Below are 23,379 nucleotides of genomic sequence, written 5' to 3'. Positions count from 1 at the left end.
CCCCGAGTTAACCCGATGCGAGCGAGCGCGGGTGACGTACGGGTGTGCAGGGCGTTCCCCCGCCTCATACCCCGATTGCCATCTCAACCTGTTGCGTGCTATACCTTCCTACCTTCCTGTTCATTGTGTTAGGCTAAATCAGATAATACTTAATAGAACCTTAAGACCTGAACAAACACGAGACAGTATTCGGGCTGCTTTTCTTTCGGGACGTCTGTCAAAATAAAAAGCAAACAATATTTCAAAGGATTTATTGTATTTATAAATTAAACCCGATTTAAATAGATGCCTAATAATTTCCACTCCCATTATTTCTAATAAAAAACAATAGATTTCACAAAAAGATGAATAAAATGGAAATTAGTTATCCGACAGTTTAGACTCTAAATTAAATATAACTAGGCGGTAGGCGGACCAATCAATTTACCCGGTATGTGATGTCATAGAAAAGTGCCCTCTCGACCTGTCGCGAACTATACAAAGACTGCTAAAATCATAACCGTTCCTTTTAGCTTTGCCGTAGTTGGGTAAAAATAAATCAGTTTTCTAGAAAGCATTGTTTGACACCGTAACATCAGTGTAAAAAACAGCCGCAACGCGACGGCACCCGTATCGAAGAAACCCAGAGGTGTATTTAACTGTAGTACGCGACAGGTCGAGACGGCAATCAGACTACGAGGCGGAGCGATGTTCCGCACACCCCAACGTCATCCGTGCTATCCCGCACCGGGTTAGCGGGGCTGTGCGGGTTTGCGGGGCGTCTCCCAACCTCGATTGCGATCTCGACCTGTCGCGTACTATAACAAGTAGATACGAATAGATACACAAAAATTGCTAGTTATCTATCTACAACTGAAAGTACATTCCTTTTTAAATCTATAAAAAACAACCAAGAAAAGAAAGAAATTTACCTCTAATATTTTATTAATAAATTAATACCCAATAAATACAGTCAAGCTACTCGTATTTATACGTTGTATTTCTGATAACAACTGTACTTCTTGCGATCCTTACGGCGGAAACAAATTTATCGGACGCGGCTGACCGCCGCGACTTATAGGTGTCTGGATAATAAAATGTACACTGAACTGTGCAAACTATCGGACGTAAGTGGCGGACGTAACCTCGGGCTTTAAATAAAGCACTCGGACGTCCGAAAAAGAAAAAATGTATAAACAAGATAGTATTAGCAATAAGCAATAGAAAAAATGTTAATTTCAATTTATAAAATTATAGTGATTTTTATAATTCATTTTAAAGATTTCACTTTTATATCTGTTCTACAAATATCCAAAACGCATGATGCCGAACTTGGATTGAAATTGTAATGTATCTAAGAAAACACCGTTGCTTACCAATCCGTGTGGCATCATGACAGCTTATAAACCTAAAAAGATGGAAGGTAGCATTCTCGCGGCGAAATTTGAAATGTAAATTTAAATGCATTAAATAAAAAAATTGAAATTTTTTTGGTAGTTTATTATCACTTTAGGATCTAATTAAGACTTTTTAAGATTTTTCATAAAAGGGTAAAATACCCTATTCTTGCAAGCCGCGTCAAAAATGACTGTGCACACCTTTTTTTTGTGTTGTTTCGGATTGACTATGCTGCGTAGGCCCTATTGGCCGCTACAGCGTCACCGGGGGGGTTGGCGAGCGCGAAGCTCCGCCTGGGGGTGAGCCCTAGGGCTCGAAGAAATAATTCGAGAGGTCGGGGGGCAACGTCCTCCTAAGGGCGCCTCCTGTGAGGCTCGGACCACGGCTTAGGATGACGTTGGGATGGGTGGAGTTGTCGGTTTTGTTGGTTAGTCCGTACGCCCCCGAGGCCGTGGCGTGAGCCCACGTCCGGGTGACGTTAGAAATCGGGGACCTCGTCTTCGCCGGCGAAGACGCTGTGAACTGACGCTGCACACCTTTCTGTCAGCCGCGGCTTATAAACACGTCCGATAGTTTGTTTCCGCCTTTATTGCCTCAACGCACTTGAGCGGCGCTGCACGACGCGGCACGGCGCGGTAAATATAGTTTATATTATGAGTTTGTATGGAGCAAGGCGTTGCCGCGTCTAGCAGCGTAGCGCGAATGCGTTTGGAGCTTTAATATTCATTTACATAACAGTGTCCTAATTTTTCCTATCATATATCATGTCAAGGAGTTTAAGGAAGAGATCGGGCGGTATGGAAGTGCTTTCCGGGAGCTGCCTTACACTTTGTACCACTGAGTTGTACCTTTGTCTTTCCTCCGCTTGGTAGATCGAGGGTAGTTCCAGTTCTTCGTATAGTCTCTTAATTCGTTCTATGTGCGCTGGTTCGGAGCTTCCGTAGCAGGCTACAAACACTTTCCTTTGATTTGGCAAGCATCTTTGTAGGGCTTGTACGGCCAGCCAAGAACATTTGCCCTCTTGAATGTCGGTACCAATTTTTCCTGTAACTTTTTCTACGCCGAAGCAGTCTATAAAGTCATCCTGCAAACATGGGAAATGAGAAATATTTATGCCCTTTGATTTCAGTTTTGACACAGAAATAAAAAAATTGGTTTCATTTTAATGGCTTGTTAAACTTGACTGCACGAGGAAGAGGAAGAGCCCCAGCTAATATGGTGGTCCAATGTCGAGAGGGACGTTAGAGCTCTTAAACATCTCGCCAATATCAACCAAGGACAGTAAGTTTTGGTCCTTAACAGATGAAATGAGACATCGGACAAGAGCAAGAAAAAGAAGTAGAAGAAGCCTTGCTATATATTTACAACTTCCTTTTATGATTTTGTGGTATTGAATTATGTACACATAACCGGTACAGTCTCCTTCAGAGAAAATTAGCGGCAAGAGAATGTCGGAAGAAAATCGTGGCTTAGAAATATCCGGGAATGGACGGGGATAGCCTACGTAGCACAACTGTTCCGATTTGCAAAGAACAGTAGGTACAACGTAGATATTATTATTATCATCATGACGAGATGATAGATCTTCAACACAATATTGAACTAAGTAGCTGATGCTCGCGAATTCATCGTGGATTTAGGTTTACAAAAATCGCGGTGGGATTTCTCAAAATCTATTCTTAGTAGAAATCTACGTTATTGAGAGTGTGAAATTTCAAGTTCCTATAGACTAGACCCTAGCGGTTTAAGCTGTTCTTTGATATGCCAGAATTTCTCCAACCTGTATATTATATAAAAGACTAGAAAATCAGGACTCAACTTCGCTCGGTTAAAAATGAGACTTGAAAATAAACTCAAGCTCATTTCACACTATAGAATATAATAGTCCGGTCCAAAGAGACATTCAAGGTTACAATAATTCGCATAGGGCTAAAAATTGGTACGAGTGTTGGGAACACCAATTTTTACCAATTTTTAGCCCTATGCGAATTGTTGTAATCTTGAATGTCTATTTTGACCGGACTGTAATATAATTTATATCCCGTAGTGTGAAGCTTTATCTTCGATCGGTTGAATAATGAGGCAAATATAAACCGTCTTGTTTTCCGCCTCGATTCATGCTGTATTCAATCCGCTATTAAACAATCGAGAGACGAGAGTTGATGATTGAGTTGATATAGCATTTCCGTTCCATAATATGAGGTTAGTGTTTGTTAGTTAGACACTTCTCCCACGAGGCTATCGACAAGCGACTCGAGTATAGTACGCGTATCCTATTAGTCGCTTGTCAGTTCGCGCGTACAAAACATGGCGCGTAGGCAACAACCAATAGCGGACAGCGCGCGCTATGATTGGCTGAGATATTTTCGAGCCATTTAAAAATTTTATGCGCAATTCCTGCGCAGGTACATCGGCGTAACTTATAAAAGTAGTAGTACTGTAACTTGTAAGCCCCACAACCAAACTTAGGGACATAATGTAGGTAAGGGCACGTGACATGGGCTCGTTTCTAGACTATAGGAATTTTAGTGTGCATGTAATATAAATGTAGGACACCGCCTGATAGCCTACGCGTCTCGACACACCAACACCAAGTAATGTTTGCGCCTTTAGCATAAAATTATGTTCTGAGGTAGCTGAATAGGCAAATACGTAATTTAACCCAGTGCTATCAACACAAAAATCATTTTGTTAACAGTCGAGACGCAGACAAAAGTTTCTTTATTTAAATTTATTTTAATCCTGTCTTCACCAAGGCTAACAATACGTCATGAGATGTGAATCGTAAAACATGCTAGATATTATCTTTAGGGTGCCAATGAGCTTCCGGTGTCCGTCTGTATAATTTTAATGAACCCCAAAATTTACTATCCATACTTCCATACTAATATTATAAATGCGAAAGTGTGTCTGTCTGCTAGCCTTTCACGGCCCATCCGTTCAACCGATTTTGACGAAATTTGGTACACATATAGCTTGCGTTCCGGGGAAGGACATAGGCTTACTTTTTATCCCGGAAAATCAAAGAGTTCCCAAGGCATTTTTGAAAACCTAAATCCACGCGGATGAAGTCACGGACATCATCTAGTCATCATCATAATTTGAATTAATCTGGTGCTGCAAATGTTCATGGGCGGCGGTAATCACTTAACATCAGGTGACCCGCCTGCTCGTTTGCTTGCTATATCTATTAAAAAAAATCTTGTAAACTGATGTTATTGTATACAGGGTTGAAACTACACAATTCCTACTCTGAAGCAATGAGATTATGCAGACGAAAGTGGTAGCAAAAGTCACCTTTTAGCAATCCTTATAACAAAAAAAAAACATTCAGTGAGACCTATACTTTAACTTTGCTCAGACTTAAGTTTCAGTTAAAACGAGACAGATTTGTGCCAGCGATATAACGCTGTCTCGTTTTAACAGTGAAGTCTGAGCAAAGTCAAAGTGCGCTCTGTAAACCTCAACCTAAGCTAAGTTACGGTCTTGTGAATTGTGAGACCCTAACTTAGATTAGGTCATAAGATATTATAATACGAATTAGCGAAGTTAAAACTCACCTGCATTTGAAATAAGTGTCCAATTTCCAAACAGATTTTCTCCGCCTTTTTATGTGTTTCTTTGTCCGCGTTGTTTGCTAGGAAGAGTCCCAAACAGACGGGCAGCTTATATGTATAGTACGCAGTCTTATACTTCACTATAGAACTATATCTCTCTACAGTGAACAGACTGTAGTCGTTCTTGTTTCGATGGGCCATCGTGTAGTCGAGGTGTTGGCCTACCGATGTATAGAGGATGGCCTTGAAACAAAATTACTATTTTAGTAACTCTTATAGAGACGAGTTAGTTATGAGTGGCAATAGTAACCCACTATTGCCATTCTGGTTAAATCAAACGGGGTAAATTAAATTTGATCATAGAATAACATCAGGTTCACTTGGTCACGTGACCTGAGAAATATAATAAAATTGATTTATTTCAGGTTAACATACCCATAATTACAAGTCAAAATTAATAAAAATAAAATATTAATACATAAAATAATTAAGTAAAATTAAATATCTGCAACAATATATCTACGAGCTACGTTGTCCCTGACTCGGCACTCGCGTAATCGTATCTCTTATGAGATAGAGAGGGGGACAAAGAGTGGGTGTATGAGAGAGGGAGATAGTGAGTTTGTGAGAGAGGGAGAGAGAGTGAGTGTGTGAGAGAGGAAGGGAGTGTGTGAAAGAGGGAGAGAGTGAGAGTGTGAGAGAGAGGGAGAGAGTGTGTGTGTGAGAGAGAGAGCTTAAAAACCTAAATGTATGCCGATTAAGTAGCATAGCAAAAAAAGGTAACCCACCTCATTAAAAAGATCAACAACGTTGCGGTAAAGCGGTAAATTTCCACAGTGTGTATTCAGCGTCTCGTATATCGATGCGTTTATTAGTATGGAGTCATTGATTGCCCCCAGGCCGACGTCGGGGCGGAGGTACCAACAGGGGACGCCGCGGCGCTTCGTCGAGCCATCCATTATATCATCCATCACTAAAAAGTACGCGTGCAACTATAGACAAAAGAAAAATAATTGTTCAACTTCTGGACATAGGCCTATTCCAGAACTTCCGTCCGAAATTTAGAAATTTCCAAATTGCCTCTGCTGGGATTCAAACCCAGGATCTTCCACTTAGAAGGACATTTAGAGGCTTTTGTGCCAAGGAGGACAAAAACAACGCGCGTCCATCGCGCGTTGTTTTACACCTACAACAACGAATTCATTATGAATAGAAAAGTCAACTGTTTATCTCATCTATCTATCTTTTACGTAATTTTGCTAAATTATACATATTGAAACGTATAGCTAATAAGGTACTTGAAGTAGACTTTTTACAAGCGCTTTCGAATCGTCGGGTAGTTTTAATTTACCACTGGTTCGGAATGCCGTTCCTACCGAGAAGAACCAGCAAGAAACTCGGCGGTTGCTCTTTTTAATTTTAATTTTACAATTTAAATGTTATTATACCATACTATACAAGCCATTGCAGCCCCGTGCATTGCTGGAGCGAGTCAAATCCAAGCTTTTTTATCATTTACATAGTCCATACTAATATTATAAATGCGAGGGTAGGCCTGTCTGTTACTTTTTCACGTCTCATTCGTTCCCCAGGTGATTTTCAAAAACCCATCCATTTAACCGATTTTGCGAACAGTACAGAGATAGCTTGTATTTTGGAAACGGACATAGGCTACTTTTTATACTAGAAAATCAAACAGATCTCCGGGATTTTTAAAAACCTAAATACACGCAGAAATCATCTATTTAAACATGTCTTGTTAAAAAAATACACATTTTAAAAAATTTTCCTTACCATTTCGACACACCAGCCCATAGCCCTGCTGACTTTAAGAGACTCCTCAGTTATGTTTTCAGGATTTTCCAAGGTCTCATACGCATAGGTAGTCGTCAGGCCTCTCGTTTTTTTGCCACCTTGCAAGTTGTATTGTAATACCTTCAAAAACATACAAGACTTTAGTAATTAGAAAAACAATCAACTTAAAGAAAAGGATATGCTCTGTTTAAAGTTTTCTTGATCACATAATTTATTTTATGATAGATAAAATAAAATATTGTCGCAGGTAACAACCGGGATCAAATCAAGATTTTTCCATTTCCTAGCGACATATACAGCATCAAGACGTCAAGGCGTCTACATTGGAGCAGGTATAGCTTAGCTCATATAACTGATTTCATATAACTGATTTTTGATTTATAAAGCTTTAGCACCAATTTCCATATTTCTAAACTCAAAAACGACAAATTTCTGGATACAATACAAACTTTTATCCCCTATTTAACCCCTTCAAGGGTTGAATTTTCAATTATCCTTTCTTAGTGCTCACCTTTTGAGAAGTCAGATAGTTCCCGAATTCCAATGGCCAATGGGAAATTTCAAAATACAGTGTATTTGTTTTTTGGTTTATATTTCAGCTGCTTTTCATGATTCAAGTTAGTTTTTTGTAAAAGACATGTTAGGATTGTTAGACTACAGCTATTCCCGGGAAAACGAAGGCTGAGATGAGATATTTACATTTTTAAGAACCTAAATGTTCACAGATAAAATTCAAAGAAGTCAGTTTTAAGGTGATATAAAGTTACCTCTTTAGTCCACACTGCTACTTCAGGTATATCAGCAAACTTCGACTGTGACATCAATGAATCAATGAGGCCTGGGAGAAAATCCTGAAATGTTTCCTTTTCTTTTTGCATTTCTGATATAGAGGCGTTTGTCGACAATTTATACCTCTGTTGCTGTGATACACTGTAAACAATGTCATAAATTTTTCAATTGACTCTTAGAGATTTTATGAGTGTAATATTTGTTACTCCTTCATGCCACAACAACTGAATCGATTTGTATGAAATTTGGAAGATAGCTTACAGAGTAGATAGCTTTGACTTAATAAATAGGCTAATCAAAAGACTCACAAGACTCAGAAAATCAAAGAGTTCCCATGGGATTTTTACTTTACAAAACCTATATAAACACAGATGAAGTCGCAAGCATCATCTAGTAACAGATGATCTCAGCTGTCATGAAATTATAATTAAGAAATGTGTTTATTTGTTTAAGTGTATATTACAGTTCTTTACTGATCAGTTAAAAATACAAAACGAAAATAAACAGTACAGGCATGGAATTATGGTTAACCAAAGGTATGTATTTGCAAATATAATATGAGTTAGTTATTGTACTACTCCAGAATTTTATTGTTTGAGAATTTGAATTGCTATCTGATGAAGATGTTTCGTCAATAGATACCTATCACAGCACATTGACATAGCATTATTATGTATAAGTAAACGCAATGGAATTCTAAAAATATGTTTTTACATTATTATGGTAATGAGATGGTAACAGATAAGCATACATACTTAAAAAACTTGTAAGTCTTTCAAATTGGTTAAGAATAATAAACAGACCTTAGAATTTAGATAAGTACTAAGACCCTGGAACTTGTAACAATAAAAATAATAAAAATAAAGTATTAAATATGCAGAAGCTTCAATGGTTTTCTAAAAACCTTTGTTGATAAATGACTTAGTGTTGAATTTAATCTCCACTTTAAAGCCCCCCATTCCCCCCCCCCCCCTTATATTAGGGAACCCCCTAATATAAAGCATTTTATATATATATTTTTAAATAGATATAGCGAGCAAACGAGCAGGCGGGTCACCTGATGTTAAGTGATTACCGCCGCCCATGAACATTTGCAGCACCAGAGGAACCGCCGATGCGTTGCTGGCCTTTTAGGAATTTGTTGGTCCGCCCCTTGAATAACCCCATGTTATAATCTAGTGGGAATCTATTTTTATGCAATATTCAGCTGAAGGCTATCATTTTACATAATATTATGTTTAAATTTGAAGTAATAAAGTAATTGAGAAGTTGTAAGGATCTGACAGACAGACAGACAGACTGCAATTCCCTCAAGTAGACTCAGAGACCTTCGCTTCGCTCGGTCAAAAGTTATTCAGAAAGTACTAGCAAGAAGGCAAAATCTTTCGCTTCACCTGAAGGGAAATATGTTAAGCTGTATCTTTAGTGTTAATGGAACAATTTTGATCAAAAAAAATTTACACACTTTCTCCCTACATAAATATCGAGACTAAGTAAATAGACACACAATTTACACACTTACCTACATTCTAATGTTATAATAGCTTTTAGAGCTACAGAGACAATTTAGGACAGATAATTAACTTATAAAATATGTGTAAGTATTTCCAAATACTAATAGTCTTACTGTACCTACTGTACTCTATTGAACATTTATTTAGATGATAAGAAGGGCATACACATAAAAGGATAGGTACATAGACTTAACTTAATATTTTTAACTAACCTGAGTGTTTTTAACCTTAAATTATTAAATCTATTAAATATCCTAAATATTGTGATATTCGAATTCATTCTGCTTGATTGAGGGTACACGCCAACAACTTTCTCCTAATGAATTCTATGTATAATGTAAATTTAATTTTATGGGCCACATAAACTCTCGGTTTCACTTTTCAATAAATTATCACTTCTTTATTAGAATAATTAATAAAAATAACACGGTTATTCCATCAACACGTGCATTGCATAAATCTGTAATATTAATTTAGTTAAACGTCTGGATTTATAACTCAAGAAACCATTAATGGCTAAAACGCAAAACAACAACAAGTCCACACAGCACACAGCGCAAAACTGAAAGTTTAGCACAGTGTTTTCACTTAAGATTTTGGTTTTACCCTAGTTTCTTTCACTCTTGAAATTATTAACCTAATTTTTTTAATTACTCTGAGTAAATCTTAAAATACACACGGTGCGTATAAAAAAGGGTTACTGCCTGCAGAATAGTTCTACTTTACCGCAAAATGCAAATTACTCTAAAGTGTAATGCACTCTCATCAGTCATCACTGTCAAGTTAACATGAAAAATACCCTGTCGTGCTGCGTACGTAATATTAGTCGTTTCGCCCGAAAATACGGCGAAATCCCTAAAAATAGCAACATTGGTTTGGCAGCCAAGTAACAAATGTCAATATCAAATTGACGGAACACCATGGACGACAATGGAAGCGGGTAAGATTGGTATAATAGCGGGTGTTTTAGGATACCATAAAAAAAGTCTAATTTACATGCGTTCGCGCATCGTTCATCCTATTTGTAGGTAGGTCTTATAGCACAAGCACAGACCACCTCCAACCTTGGGGGTGTTCTGTGAGCACAAGTAAAGGGAAAAATCCTAAAACCGTGAATTTGTGCTTATACTACGTCACAGATAAAAAAAAATTGTTATTATTTGTACGATGGTACGGAACCCTTCGTGTGCGAATCCAAACTCATACTTGACCGGTTTTTTTAAATACACAGATAAGAAAACTAAGTAGGTGAGTACTACACTAGCGGCACGCTATGATGGCCGGTTTGACACATTACAATAGTGATGTGGAATGTCAATTTATTCTCGAACAAAAAACAATTAAGTTTTGTTTTTGTACCTGATTAAATAGGTTTAATAAAACAAAAATGTATATGTTTATTTAATTTATTTGAACGAACTGAATATTTGAACGAAAATGAATATACATACTTTATATGCACACAAGAAACATATGAATACAAAAGATACCGAAAAAGGTGCCACAAAAGGCCATAATTAATCAGATTCGTCCATACTACTATTTTCACTGTCGTCACTGCTATCATCACATACATTAATAATTATATGTTCGTTTTCTATAATATTATCTATTTTCACATCTCTTTCATAATCTTCCCTTATTAATTTAACAGTTCTATTCACAACCTTTTCCCAGTCTCCTTTAGTCACATGTTCACAAGCTTCTTCTAATAATTTTAGCATTTTTTTTGTGGTAAATGGGGGTTCTGTATTGTGTCTTGCAGCATATCCCTTAATTTGAGCCCACACCAACTCAATCGCATTATACTCACAATGGTAAGGCGGTAACCGTATAACTCTGTGCCCATGTTCTAATGCTATTTCGTCAATGACGTATCGGATCTTGGTTGGTTTGTTTTCTTTTAAAAGACGTACTAATTCCGCTTTTAACATATTCATGTTTGCATCTACGCCATTTTTACGAAGCCATGCGACGATATCAGCTTTCTTTTGGGATTGGGCAGGTGGCTTGTCAATTTGCATCGAGTGGTATGGGGCGTTGTCCATAATTATAATAGATGGTTCAGGGAGGCTACACAACATTGAGGTAAACCATTCAGTAAACTTTTCTCCATTCATGTCTTCATGATAGTCTCCAGTGGTTTTTGACGCAAAAGCCATGAGAGAACCTTCGACAAACCCGTTGATGGTTCCGGCGTGACAAATTATAAGTCGCGATCCTTTTCCTACAGGAACTTTGGAAGTAGATGCTGCTGTGTCATCGTTCCAAGAACGGCCTACAGTATGGTTAGCATTAAGCCATGTTTCATCCAAGAACACAACATTTTGCCAATTTTTGATTTCTTTCACTTGCCGTAAAAAAGTATACCTTGCCATCGCTATATCAAATCTTTCCATCAATATTTTGCGTTTGTTACATTTTTTGTATCGAAATCCAATGGTCTTCAAAATCTTCGTTAAAGAACTTTCCCCACCGAAGAATAATCCAGCTTCCTTCAGTGAATGCACCAACTTTTTTCTTGTTGGATACTCCTTCTGTAAATAGTAGCCGTAAACATGTCTTCGGATAGCATCGGCATCAAAGCTATCGATGCCTACGACTGGTTTTGCTCGTTTTCTCTTTTTTGGTGTGTGAAGTTTATTTTCTTCTGTGCCAGTCTCGCCATATTTTTTTTTAGTTATCCGTCTAACAGTTCGTTGTCCAATATTAAGCGCATCAGCTACGCGTTCAACCACTGACGTTATAGGTAAAATTGGCCCTCCATTTTGAGCTTCACGATCGAAATAGTTACGAAGGCGTATTAGGAACTCACGTGTCTGACTATTTAGAACAGTTCTCTGCGTACGTTCGGTCATATCGACGAAATCCACAACAAAGGGCTTGAACAGAGTCCAAATTAACGAGCAAGGGTCAACAGTAATGCAGTATCAATATTTGAAATCCAAAGCCAGGTCAAAACTATATCACAATCGCATTGCACTGACAGTTTATACTTTTCGAAGCAACGTCAATTCGAAACTGCTTTGTTTTGCATTGAGCATTGACGCGAGTTTGCCGGAGGTAGTAGTTGTGCTAGCCAGCGATCCTATGTGACGATCGTATTAGATTCCATTTTTAAAAATTTATTGATATTTTTTTGCGATTTCAGAGGTTTGTCCACATAGTGAAAATTGTTCATATTCACAAGTACATTCACCCCTTAAATGGTGCAAACTGATTTTTCTACACTTGTATACATTTAAGAAATCAATTTAATAAATAAATTTTGAGTCCTAAACCTAAAACTACATTCGATAAAATTTATGAATCTCTGCACATCACTATCGTCAATAAAGTAATACAATTATTTCCTTCAAAGTCGTTATCAATTAATACGGAACTTCATGAGCGGACAAACGTCAAACCGGCCATCATAGCGTGCCGCTAGTTTAAGTACTACCATTGATTTCGGAACCAAGACAGCAATAGTATCGTCCCACTATTGCCCTCGCCTCGTACTTAGACAATTTGTATTAAATAGGTGGGTAGGTGCTAGACTGTTATCTACTTATTATTTGGTTCTAATTTAAAAAGAAAACCTTCAGGAACTTATAGAGTTAGCCATTTAAAAGAAAATCATACACGATTACGTATCACATTTTTTATTTTTTTCATTTCACTTAGGTGTCTAGAATCGACTTATTATAATAATAATAATCCAGTAGATAACAATAATTACTCGTACTTATACCTAATTTTTCTATAAGCGGAGCTTATCTCAAACTCGGACTAAATTTAAAATGGATGGAAATTCGATAGTACCTACTTATTCATGTTTTTGTTCATTTATTTTTAATACCGCACACAATATACATATAGTAAAGTAGTAGGACCCACCAGGGCCTGCCATTTTCCCCTATTTGCTTTAAAAAAAAAATCTTCATTTCCATCTTAATAATTTATCATGCAACTTTCTTCAATGATTTGTGCCGCATAGTGCGTAATCTTCACTCTTCCGAATAACTACCCTAAATATCTAATTTAAAAAGCTTACATTACAGCCGGCCTAGTCACATCTATTTCTAAATTCACGGAAACCATAATTAAAATTTTACATAAATTATTTTTCAGACCTATTATATTAATAATATCACTTAAAATGATAATTATTGATAATACCTAATAATATTTATGATACTTAAATAAAACTATTCGTTTACACTTCGCCTGAAGATATTGTCGAGGATTTTAAAGAACAGGTCATGCGGTAATCCTCTAGTAACTTGTTGTATTTGTGTTCTAAGGAGATCATAAGTGGCTTCTTCGTAAACTGAGTATGTGTGGGGTAATTGTAGTTCTTCATACAGATCCTTGATTTTCTGGACATCTTCAGGCTTGGAGCTTCCATAGTGTTCTTCCATAAGTTGACGTTGAGTGAAATTTGCCCTCTGTAAGGCGACTACTGCTAACCAGGTGCACTTTCCATCTTGAATATCTGTTCCTGTCCTTCCGGTTACTGCTGGATCTCCGAAGCAATCAAGGAAGTCGTCCTAAAAGAAATTAAAAAAAAAATCATTTATTCAAGTTTTACGCGCAAAATTCTTATCATAATATTATAATAGCGTTAGGTATTCAAAATTTTAGCATAACGATTTCCTTATTATTGTTATTATAAGTTACTACCTACTTTTGAAACAGGAAAATAGATCGACGGAATTTTATCCACGCAGTTGAATTCAATTAGGTAGGTATGTACTGTTATTATCAATGCATTCCTAACATTAAAATTCTTCCTACCTAATAATCATATTATTATCGTGGCCTTGGTTTTCTAATCAAAGTGCATAAAATATAAAAACTGAGTATTAAATTATTTCTTGTGTTTATATTATTATACTTGTATACCTACCATATAAGTATAGTCTATATTTTTAGGGATGCGTACCTCAAAAGAAAAAACGGAACTCTTATAGGATCACTTTGTTGTCTGTCTGTCTGTCGGTCTGTCAAGTAACCTACAAGGTACTTCCCGTTGACCTAGAATCATGAAATTTGGCAGGTAGGTAGGTCTTATAGCAGACTTTAGGGGAAAAATCTGAAAACCGTGAATTTGTGGTTACATCACTTAAAAAAATTAAATTGTGGTCATGAACTAAAAATTAGTAAGATCCTAAATATATATATCAATTGGGGTAGGTATCATAATATGAAAGGGCTTCATCTGTACATTCTAAAACAGATTTTTATTTATTTTAAGCATCACAGTTTTAGAATTACCCAGCAAAATGTTGAAAAAATACAACTGTAGTACCTACGGAACCCTCTTTGCACGAGCCTGACTCGCACTTGGCCGATTTTATATTTATTTAATTAATTAATTTATTTATCGCAACTTGGAAGCATAGGGTATCTCAAAATCCTATAATTTCCAGAAAAAAACTTAACTATGTAATTTCTAATATTAAAATATTAATTTTATTAGGTACCTACCTACCAGCAATTATTTATGAAAATTACTACAAAATAAATTATGTATGAAGTAGGTAGATATTATCATGCATACATGCATCACATGTAAAATGTGTAATGATTTTGGTCATTATACGTTCGGATGAAATGAGAATATAACTTACTTGAATTTGAAAGAATTCTCCCATCTCCAGTAAGATCGTCTTAGCCTGTCTGTGCGTCTCTGGGTCGTCCACTCCCGACATGAGTAGAGCGAGCCCAACAGGCATTTGGAAGGTGTAGTAAGAGGTCTTGTATTTCGTGATCACTTCGTATTTCTCCATTGTGAATAGTGAAAGGTCTGGCTTGTCTGTTTTCATCATTTGCAACTCTAAATAATGGCCGATCGAACATTTAAGCAACATCTGTAACAATAATAAAAGCCGGTGATTCCTTAGCATATTCTAATTTCTAATAAGTAGTCTATTCATGATTTAGTTAATATAGATTGTAGTACTAAGCTTTAGTATCTATTAGAGTAGGGTGTTGTTTGATAGATAATGTATATTCATCATCATCATCATCATCGCAACCCATTGCCGGATCACTATACCTACTGAGCACTCAGAAAGAGAATGGTGGGATGTGGTGGGTGAGAAGGCTTCAAGTGTAGACTGTAGTGTAACATTTTTAAGGGGTTTAGTGGTAGTTATTATGGTCTACAAACCTCTTAAATAACTAGGTACTCTAGTACTTACTAGGTATTACTTATACAGAAGACAATTAATATATAATTTATTATTATCTTTGTGTAAATCTGTCATTAAGTCTTTATATAATCAGCATGGCCGTGGACGTGGTATAATAATTAAGTAGACCGTACTTAATTACTGTAACGTAGAATAAATATTATATTACCTCCGCAACCTCGCACATTCTGAGACAAAACTCATGGTTCAATTATAATTTTTCCGACTTCAATGGGTTTAACTATAGTTATTTATGCAACTGTTGTATAAAGAGGGGCATTAAAACACGAAAGTCGGTTTATAGTATGACTTGAGTGTTTTAATACCTAATCATCAACAGTTGCATACAAGACTTTATCTACACCCATAATATTATGAATCCTCTATAAAAGATTCTGAAACAGTTAGCTTACTGGTACTGCTAACATTAAAACAGCCAGTCCTAGTAACTTAACTTCATCCATTACCTACTGAGTTTATACAAATAAACTAAGTGTTACTGAAAGAGTTATTTATTGTAATAGTAATTTACATTTTGTATAGTGCACTTATTGAAATTTACTTGAATATTATGTTCTTTAATGTTGGAAGGTCCCGATTCCGATATAGTTACCTACTCGGCGGAATATTTATATTTAAGTACCACTTCACTATAGCGTTTAAAACACAGGCACAGGTTTAAAATATCTGAAAATTCTAGCAGTGTCCTCTCAAAACATGAATCCCTAATTTTTTTGTAAACAAAACAATAAAAATATTGAAGAAAAATGGCGGGGATTCGAATTACTTAGGTACTTTTTTTTTAAACGCGCGGCGTTCTGGTAGTGAAACGCGCGTGAATGTACCATAAATACCACGGATCACGACTTAAGGTTCGGTTAGAACGAGACAGATTTATGCCAGCAGTATAGCGCTGTCTCTTTTTCACAGGAGTGTTATAATGAAATTCAGTACAACATTATAACACTCGTTTGGATGCTTTAATGGTTATTAAGATATTGGGTGTTTTAATGTTGGCAATAAGCTAACTGTTTCAGAATCTGTTATAGAGGATTTAAAGCATGGGTGTAGATAAAGCTACAAACTTACTTACTTTTATGGTAAGTATAAAATATAGATAGGACATAGCTACAAAATAGCTACCTAAGTCGCTTATGTTATGAAGCATTGTCGGGGGTGTGGTGTTAGTATAGAAAAGTAAGTATAAGAATATTAAAATACATACCTCGTTAAACATCTCAAGTACGTTCTTGTAATAGGGCTTGTTAGAGAAATATCGTTTAAGGGTGGAGCACATGGCTGAGTGGATTAGGGCTGCGTCGTTAATGGCGCCGAGCCCAACATTGGGCTGTCGATGCCAGCAGGGCACGCCGCGGCGCATCTCCGCACCATCCATCATATCGGTTGTTAGCAATTGGTGTGTGTGGAACTGTAATACAACGTATACATTAGATACCTATAGTACGCGGCAGGTAGAGATGGCAATCGGGGCGTCCTCCCGCCTCATACCCCGATTATCATCTCGACCTGTCGTGAACCTACTTGTATTAGTTTAGAGGTTAGTGATTGCCACAATCGCAATATGCTAAAACTTTTGACTAAAGTCATTCAATTTAACCACCATTCAACCAATAACAACAACCATATTGAAGATTACTACCCTTATTATTATTAATGCGAAAGTGTGTTTGGTTCGTCCTCCAATCACATCGCAACGGAGCAACGGATTGACATGATTTTTTTGCATGTGTAGGTATAGCCAAGTAACTGGAGAGTGAGATAGGTTACTTTTTATCTCGGAAAATAAAAGAGTTCCCACGGGATTTTTAATATCCACGCAGATGAAGTCGCGGGCATCAGTAGTAGGTAAATAATATAAGTTTCTAGACCCGAACGGCGAATCCATAGTGTTAGGTACTATTCTAGAATCTATAGATACTTAGGTCCCTATAGTATACGCGACAGGTTGAGATGACAAACGCGGAGGGAACGCACCGCACACCCCCACAGCCCCCACGCGATCCCGGCGCGGGCGGGCGCGGGTGACGTGCGGGTGTACGGGGCGTCCCCCGCCTCATTCCTCTATTGCCATCTCAACCTGTCGCCCTCTTATAGTTTAGGTCCTTACCATTTCTGTGCACCATCCCATGATGTTCGCCAGGTGAATATTTTCCGGCGTCAGATATTGCTGTTTTTCCAACATTTTGTATGCAAGAACGGTCGCTAGGCCACGATTTTTCTTTCCATTTGGCACAGTGTACTGCAAAAGCTATAACAATGACAAATAAATTAAGTAGGGTAGGTAGATTATACTAGGTTTATTATTAACGATAAGCAGGAAAAATTAAATAAGTAGATATTGTACTTACAAGCACAGGGTTTGAAGCCTAGATAGGCATTTAGGTAGGCACTAAGTTACTGGCGGGTCATAATGAAAAATAAGCATTGATTTTTAGAACTAGGGTAAGCAGTGCTTTTATACCTCTACGACCTGCATACGAGGTAGGATTTAGCTGGAAGGTAAGATACCTTCCTATCCCGTCATGGAATACAATATTACAGTAGCCAGCAAGAAATATTGTAGGTACATCGACCTTTGGAGTGAGATTTCGGCTTTGTAGAGCGTTGTCTCTGTCACTCATACCTTTGTGACGTTTTATCGGTCTCAATAACAGAGACAACGCTCTACAAAACCTCCTCTTTCAGGTCGATGTAATATTTCTTGCCGGCTATTGTAGTTAGATCTTCTCTATACTCAGAGTTAGATGAATACGTAATATAAAATTTTACTCAAAAGAAAATACCTACGTATCAAAATAAGATCCACCAGCTATTTATGTGAATATGAAAAATAAAGTTCATATGGACAATTACCTAAATAATCACAAAAATCTTGTGCCGATGAAATTACAAGCAGGACCGTAGCCAGAAAATTTTCGGAGGAGAAAGGGGAAAAATGACCATCATTATTTTAATATTTCAAAAATATTAAGATATTTAAAGTACCATAAACATTTGACATAGTATTTAATGCGTCCAAAGCAAGAATAGGAAATTTAACGACCTCTTTAAAAATATAGTTTACAAAGAAAAAATTGATTATTTCATTATTAACCAAGTATTATAAAAAAATAATGAAACAAAATACATTTCCAGCTGAGACATCACAATATGCAATAAAAGTTTTTATAATCTCCGTATACACATACGGTTTTCTCTATAACTCCGCTACTAATTATAACAGTTACGGCCTAGCATGTACGGCCTTTATATCATAACAAAATATTTTAATCGTCATTTCTTGTGTTTATTAATATCAACCTTAAGTCTGAAAGTGACGTGCCTACTTACTTTAAGTACCACATGTTCGTAAAAGATGAGGTGTGTTCAGTGTTGAGTCATGGTATCAGGTAATTGTATTTTATCTTTGTTACTAGGTACCTCATAAGAATGCCCTACATGCGAAATTGTTTAGCACTCCTTAGTAACGTGAATTGAATCGCGCAGAGTTTGCTGACAAAATATATTAGTACGTATTTGACTACTAGATTAGAACTTTTATTTTTTAAAACATGCTAATTAGGTTGTAGGAACAATTCCTAAACTAAACTAACTTGAAAGAAATAAAGAATACTGTTAGTAATTTGGTTTATTTTATAGATACAAATATATAAGCCGTGATAGGTTACGACATCCCCGTTCTATTTGGAAGGTCGGGGGTTCAATCCTCGGGCACGCACCTCTAATTTTGCGGAGTTATGTGAGTTATACGAAATTAAACAACATGGCGAGGAAACCTGCATGCCTAATTCTCTATCATGATCTCAAAGGTGTGTGAAATCTTCCAATACACTTGGCCAGCGTGGTGGACTATGGCCATACCCTTCTCATAGGAGACTCGTGCTCTGTAGTGAACTGGCTATGGGTTGATCATGACGATGAAATCTTTAAACCAGCATTCAAATAAGCAATAGCTAAACATCAATAATTGCGCTCTCTAATTTAAGTTCAAATTAATCGATCGAGTCAATAACCAGATCGAGAAAGAGGACAAACTTTTCCAAGAGACAAGGTTGTTCGTAACTCGTAACAGGTAGAACTGTCTAGAAGCATGTTGCTCAGTATCGAAGTTTCCTTCAAGGGTTACTTAACGCAGTAGTTTTTTGACGAATTTCAACATCTACTTATAATTGCAATCTCAGTTGTTATGATGATGAAATGTCAACTCAAGAAGCAGGTAATTGTTGGCCATGAATGTCTAATAGGCTAATAAGCTTTGGTCAGTTAAAATTAAGCAGTTGCAAATTGCAAAATTAGAATTTTTGCAAGTTAGTCTAAAGGTGAAACTAAATGTTATCGTTGAATGATTTTTACAGAATAATTACGGATTGGTTTCTGTAAGTTTTCACCAGTATCTGTTTGTTTCTAACAAAACTGTATCTAAATCATCATCATCATTAAGTTCACACGGTTAAAATAATGTAGGTATGCTCTCAGTAGGTACTAGGTCTGACTTAATGTAAAATTTATGAAAACAAGTCTTGTATTGGTTTGTGTCTCTATGTGCGTGTGTGGGGCTATCTTATAAATAGCTTTAAAACCTGTTTTCGCAACACGTCTCAACCGGCAGTTAATTAACCACTGTTAAACGCTCTAGGAATTAGAACTAAACTGCGGTTGAGAGAAATTGGAGCTTGTTAACAAGATACTTATCTATGTTTTGTCTGTCTAGTTTTTTGGCAGTGTGACCAAAAAAGTAATGGTCAATCTTGTTTGTAGAATTGGTATTAATCAAACTCAAAATAAAATCATAAAAATGTCTTTAAATCGATTTGTTATTGAGACCCACATGAAGCAAAATATCTAAGACGACATACCTACCAATTATGTGTAGTACTATACAAGGCATTATGCGTCGTACTAGAAGGCGTTATGCGACGTACTAAAAACCGGTAATCTAAACGACAAGTTTCCGATAATCAGATATTAGATAAGTAATAGTTTTAGATAAAATGTACCTATATTTAAAGCATTTTTATTTCTATCATCGCTGACCATATTGTTTACGTTATCAAAGCATCCGATGAAATCATAACCAAAGAAGATGAAGGTCGATTTTTGTGAAATTGAATTTATATTAGCCTACCTAAAAAAACTTGAGAAGGATACCTAGTTAATTTTAAAAATAAAATATATCCTAAGTAGTTCATACTGCCTGTGTGTTGTGTGTGTGATCATCCATCATAATCTAAAGCATCACCGAGATCAACTACTTATGACGGGTCTCTTCTCAGAAGAAGGATTAGATTATTGGCCACCACGTTGGCCAAGTGCGGAGAGGAGATACCTACATACATACGTATGTTATAATTTAATTCAAAGTTATATCCTTCCTCTTCCTATTTTTCTGACTACGATCTTACAACATCAAAATGAAGGATACTGGTTTATGGTGATGGTTAAACTAAACAGGTTCTATATCATTCTGTCTACCCACTGACAAAAACAACATAGAACGTACCTTGGCCAACCATTTGCTGGCTTCCGGCACGTCAATATGCTTGCCAGTTTCAGTCAGGTCCCTCACGATGTCCGGAAAGCAAGCCATGAACTCCCGGGACTGGTCTTTGGAGACGGCCAGTCCACGGGCTGCCAGTGGCATTTGCTGAGATGTGAGGGTCGACAGGAATCTAAGGATTAAAAAGTTTAGTTGACCTAAGTCCATCGGCACTTGATGAAGAACCTATTTCTAAATGTAAAGTGACTTAAGTATGATTTGAACCCTAAAATGTTATGGTGCAGTGAAATGACAAACTACTATTCCGTTTCAGTTTGGAATGATTTGGGTTTTATGAGTTATGACTTATGAATAAAAAACCTTGATTAAAGACGTAAAATTTCCAAATTCGAGATTCAAATAGTAGTAATTTTTATAGGTCCGCACTTTACTAAAATAACATTTTCGATAGGATACCTAAGTGATAAATCTGATTACGATGAAGTAAAATTTTACTAGATAATCATGAAAGTATTTTGACCAGGCAAATGACTGCCTTTGTTTTAAAACAAAGCAGTTCACAATGGAATATTTTGTTTATATGAGAATAAGAATAAAGAATCTTTTGTTATACCTACTGGTTCTGAAGAAAAAAAGAGATATTTTAATATGAGCTGATAAAAAAACTGTGTTTATTTTATTGTACTTACATGAAATTTGAATATTCTGAATTACTCGTAAGTTCCACGTACTTATGGTGTAAGTAATGTATGCAGTTAATAGGTAGATAGGCGACACGGCGCGGTAGTATTACGCAAACTGTACTGTGTTACTCCGTTTAAAGTTCACTGACCTGTGATATTTCTGCAACTTCAACAACCTCTTCGGCCCCGCATCTTCGTTCTGATTTAACGAGATGTTGGACTGGTCCAGCCTGGGTACCATTGCATCCGAATTTGTCACACTGGTTGTCTTGCTGATGTGCCGACGCAGCTCATTTTTGTACATTTGCAGGAATTTCTCTACACTTTTCTTTGTAGAAAACATGATGACTGGCATAAATTGATTCCCTTTTATAAATCGTATGTGAAGAAGGTAAGTTTATTTATGTTTAATTGATCAAAGCTTATTTGCAATCAAAGTAAGTCACACAAACGCCCGATCACGACGACTACTTGCGACCGACTGATACTTTGTTATGTTTTGCTCCTTGCCTCCAGTGGTTCAAAATAAAGCGATAGAGCTGACTGCAATGTTTACACTGGTTCTATCGACATAAATTTCCTCCGATTTCATGCTGTTTATGTTTTTATAGCGTGCACTGCGTGTGATCATATTATTATGTTATCAAACATGCATGCATAATGCATGTGCTAATTTTGAACTATTGTTGACTTAAATAAAGCTTGTTTGTTGGAGGTAGGTACATTTCTGGGTTGCATGTTATGTAATTTTATTTAAGAACTAGCGACCCGCCCCTGCTTTGCACGGGTGGCTCATTACGTTTTTCATGTGGATCTCTAATTTTATGGAAATAAAATTTCAATTTTCAAAATCGGTTCAGTTGTTCCGGAGATAGCCCCCTACAAACAAACTTACAAACTTTACCTCTTTATAATATTAGTATGGAAGTATAGATTACAAGATCTTTAAAAACAAGTCGACTTCCGAATCACATAATCATATTATCATACAATTAGCTTTGTACTATTCGTGGATAAAATATTTACTGAATGTCCATTGAGAAGTTCCATCCTCCATTTCCAAAATCTTCGGGTCTTCAACAAATTGAAATATTGGACCCGCTTAGAGGTTTCAAGGTGGCTCATCTAATTGTCTACCTAGTAAGTGGTAGGTACCTACCTATTTTTAATCATCTCGATAGAAGATGGCGGTCTCAAAACAGCTATTCTGTTTGGCAGCTTCTTAAATTCTCAAGTAATTAGCACCTAAATAAGTTTGAGGCAAAAATGACAAATTGTCGTTTGCAAGGTTGAATTGAAATTAAATAAATGAGCAAGTAGGTATACAAAAGCAGTAAAACTATGTATTGTGGATAATACTTAATTACAGTGTAGTTACGGATCTTTACTCATGTTGTGTAGGTATCGATAAAGTATCACGCGTTGCAAGTACATCAATGCGTGCGCAACGCACCGGCCGGCGGCGCCCCCTTCCGCCCCTCCGTCTTCGGTGCCACGCGGGCCACGTCACGTAGGCACACCGCCCGCGGTGAGCCGGTTAGCCCGCTCCTACTCTCATATTTTCACTGCCATGCAACGAATTGCGATTTGTGACCCAAAACAATATATTTTTATGTCGCTTTCTCATTGCATTTATTAATAATACCGAGAAGTTTTGTTTTCAATATAATACTTGCATGTTAATTAGATAGGTACCAGTCTACCTACCTACCTACGTACTTACTTATAATATTTGTATGATGATCCTTTCATTAAATAGGTAGTTAAGTAGTAGGTATCAATATGAATTACTTACAGTAAAATAACGCCGACCTCCCTTGCGCAATGGCGAGCGCTAGGGTCTTTATAAATGGGAGGTTCTGGAAATAAATTCGATTCCCGGCAGTGACAGTTTCAGAATTTATAATTTCTAGCTTGTCTGGTGTCTGGTGGGAGGCTTCGGCTGTG

The 23,379-nt window shown here is 36.8% G+C and overlaps 1 protein-coding gene across 1 annotated transcript; it reads right to left on the bottom strand.

The window, feature by feature from the left end:
- Positions 1-236: 236 nt before the first annotated feature.
- Fpps (Farnesyl pyrophosphate synthase) lies at positions 237-21,983 on the bottom strand. Its single transcript, XM_034979505.2, has 12 exons — positions 21,582-21,983; positions 20,753-20,921; positions 17,360-17,500; positions 16,457-16,660; positions 14,668-14,907; positions 13,292-13,584; positions 7,517-7,679; positions 6,729-6,869; positions 5,723-5,926; positions 4,938-5,177; positions 1,914-2,461; positions 237-1,577 (listed from the first exon to the last, which is right to left on the bottom strand). Exons 1-11 carry the CDS (start codon positions 21,785-21,787, stop codon positions 2,120-2,122), a joined length of 2,343 nt encoding a protein of 780 aa, XP_034835396.1. The 5' UTR covers positions 21,788-21,983; the 3' UTR covers positions 237-1,577; positions 1,914-2,119.
- Between the last annotated feature and the right edge of the window lie 1,396 nt (positions 21,984-23,379).

Source organism: Maniola hyperantus, chromosome 20 (assembly GCF_902806685.2).
Source record: "Maniola hyperantus chromosome 20, iAphHyp1.2, whole genome shotgun sequence".
Lineage (NCBI taxonomy): Eukaryota > Metazoa > Arthropoda > Insecta > Lepidoptera > Nymphalidae > Maniola > Maniola hyperantus.
This window is presented reverse-complemented; position numbering and strand designations above follow the sequence as displayed.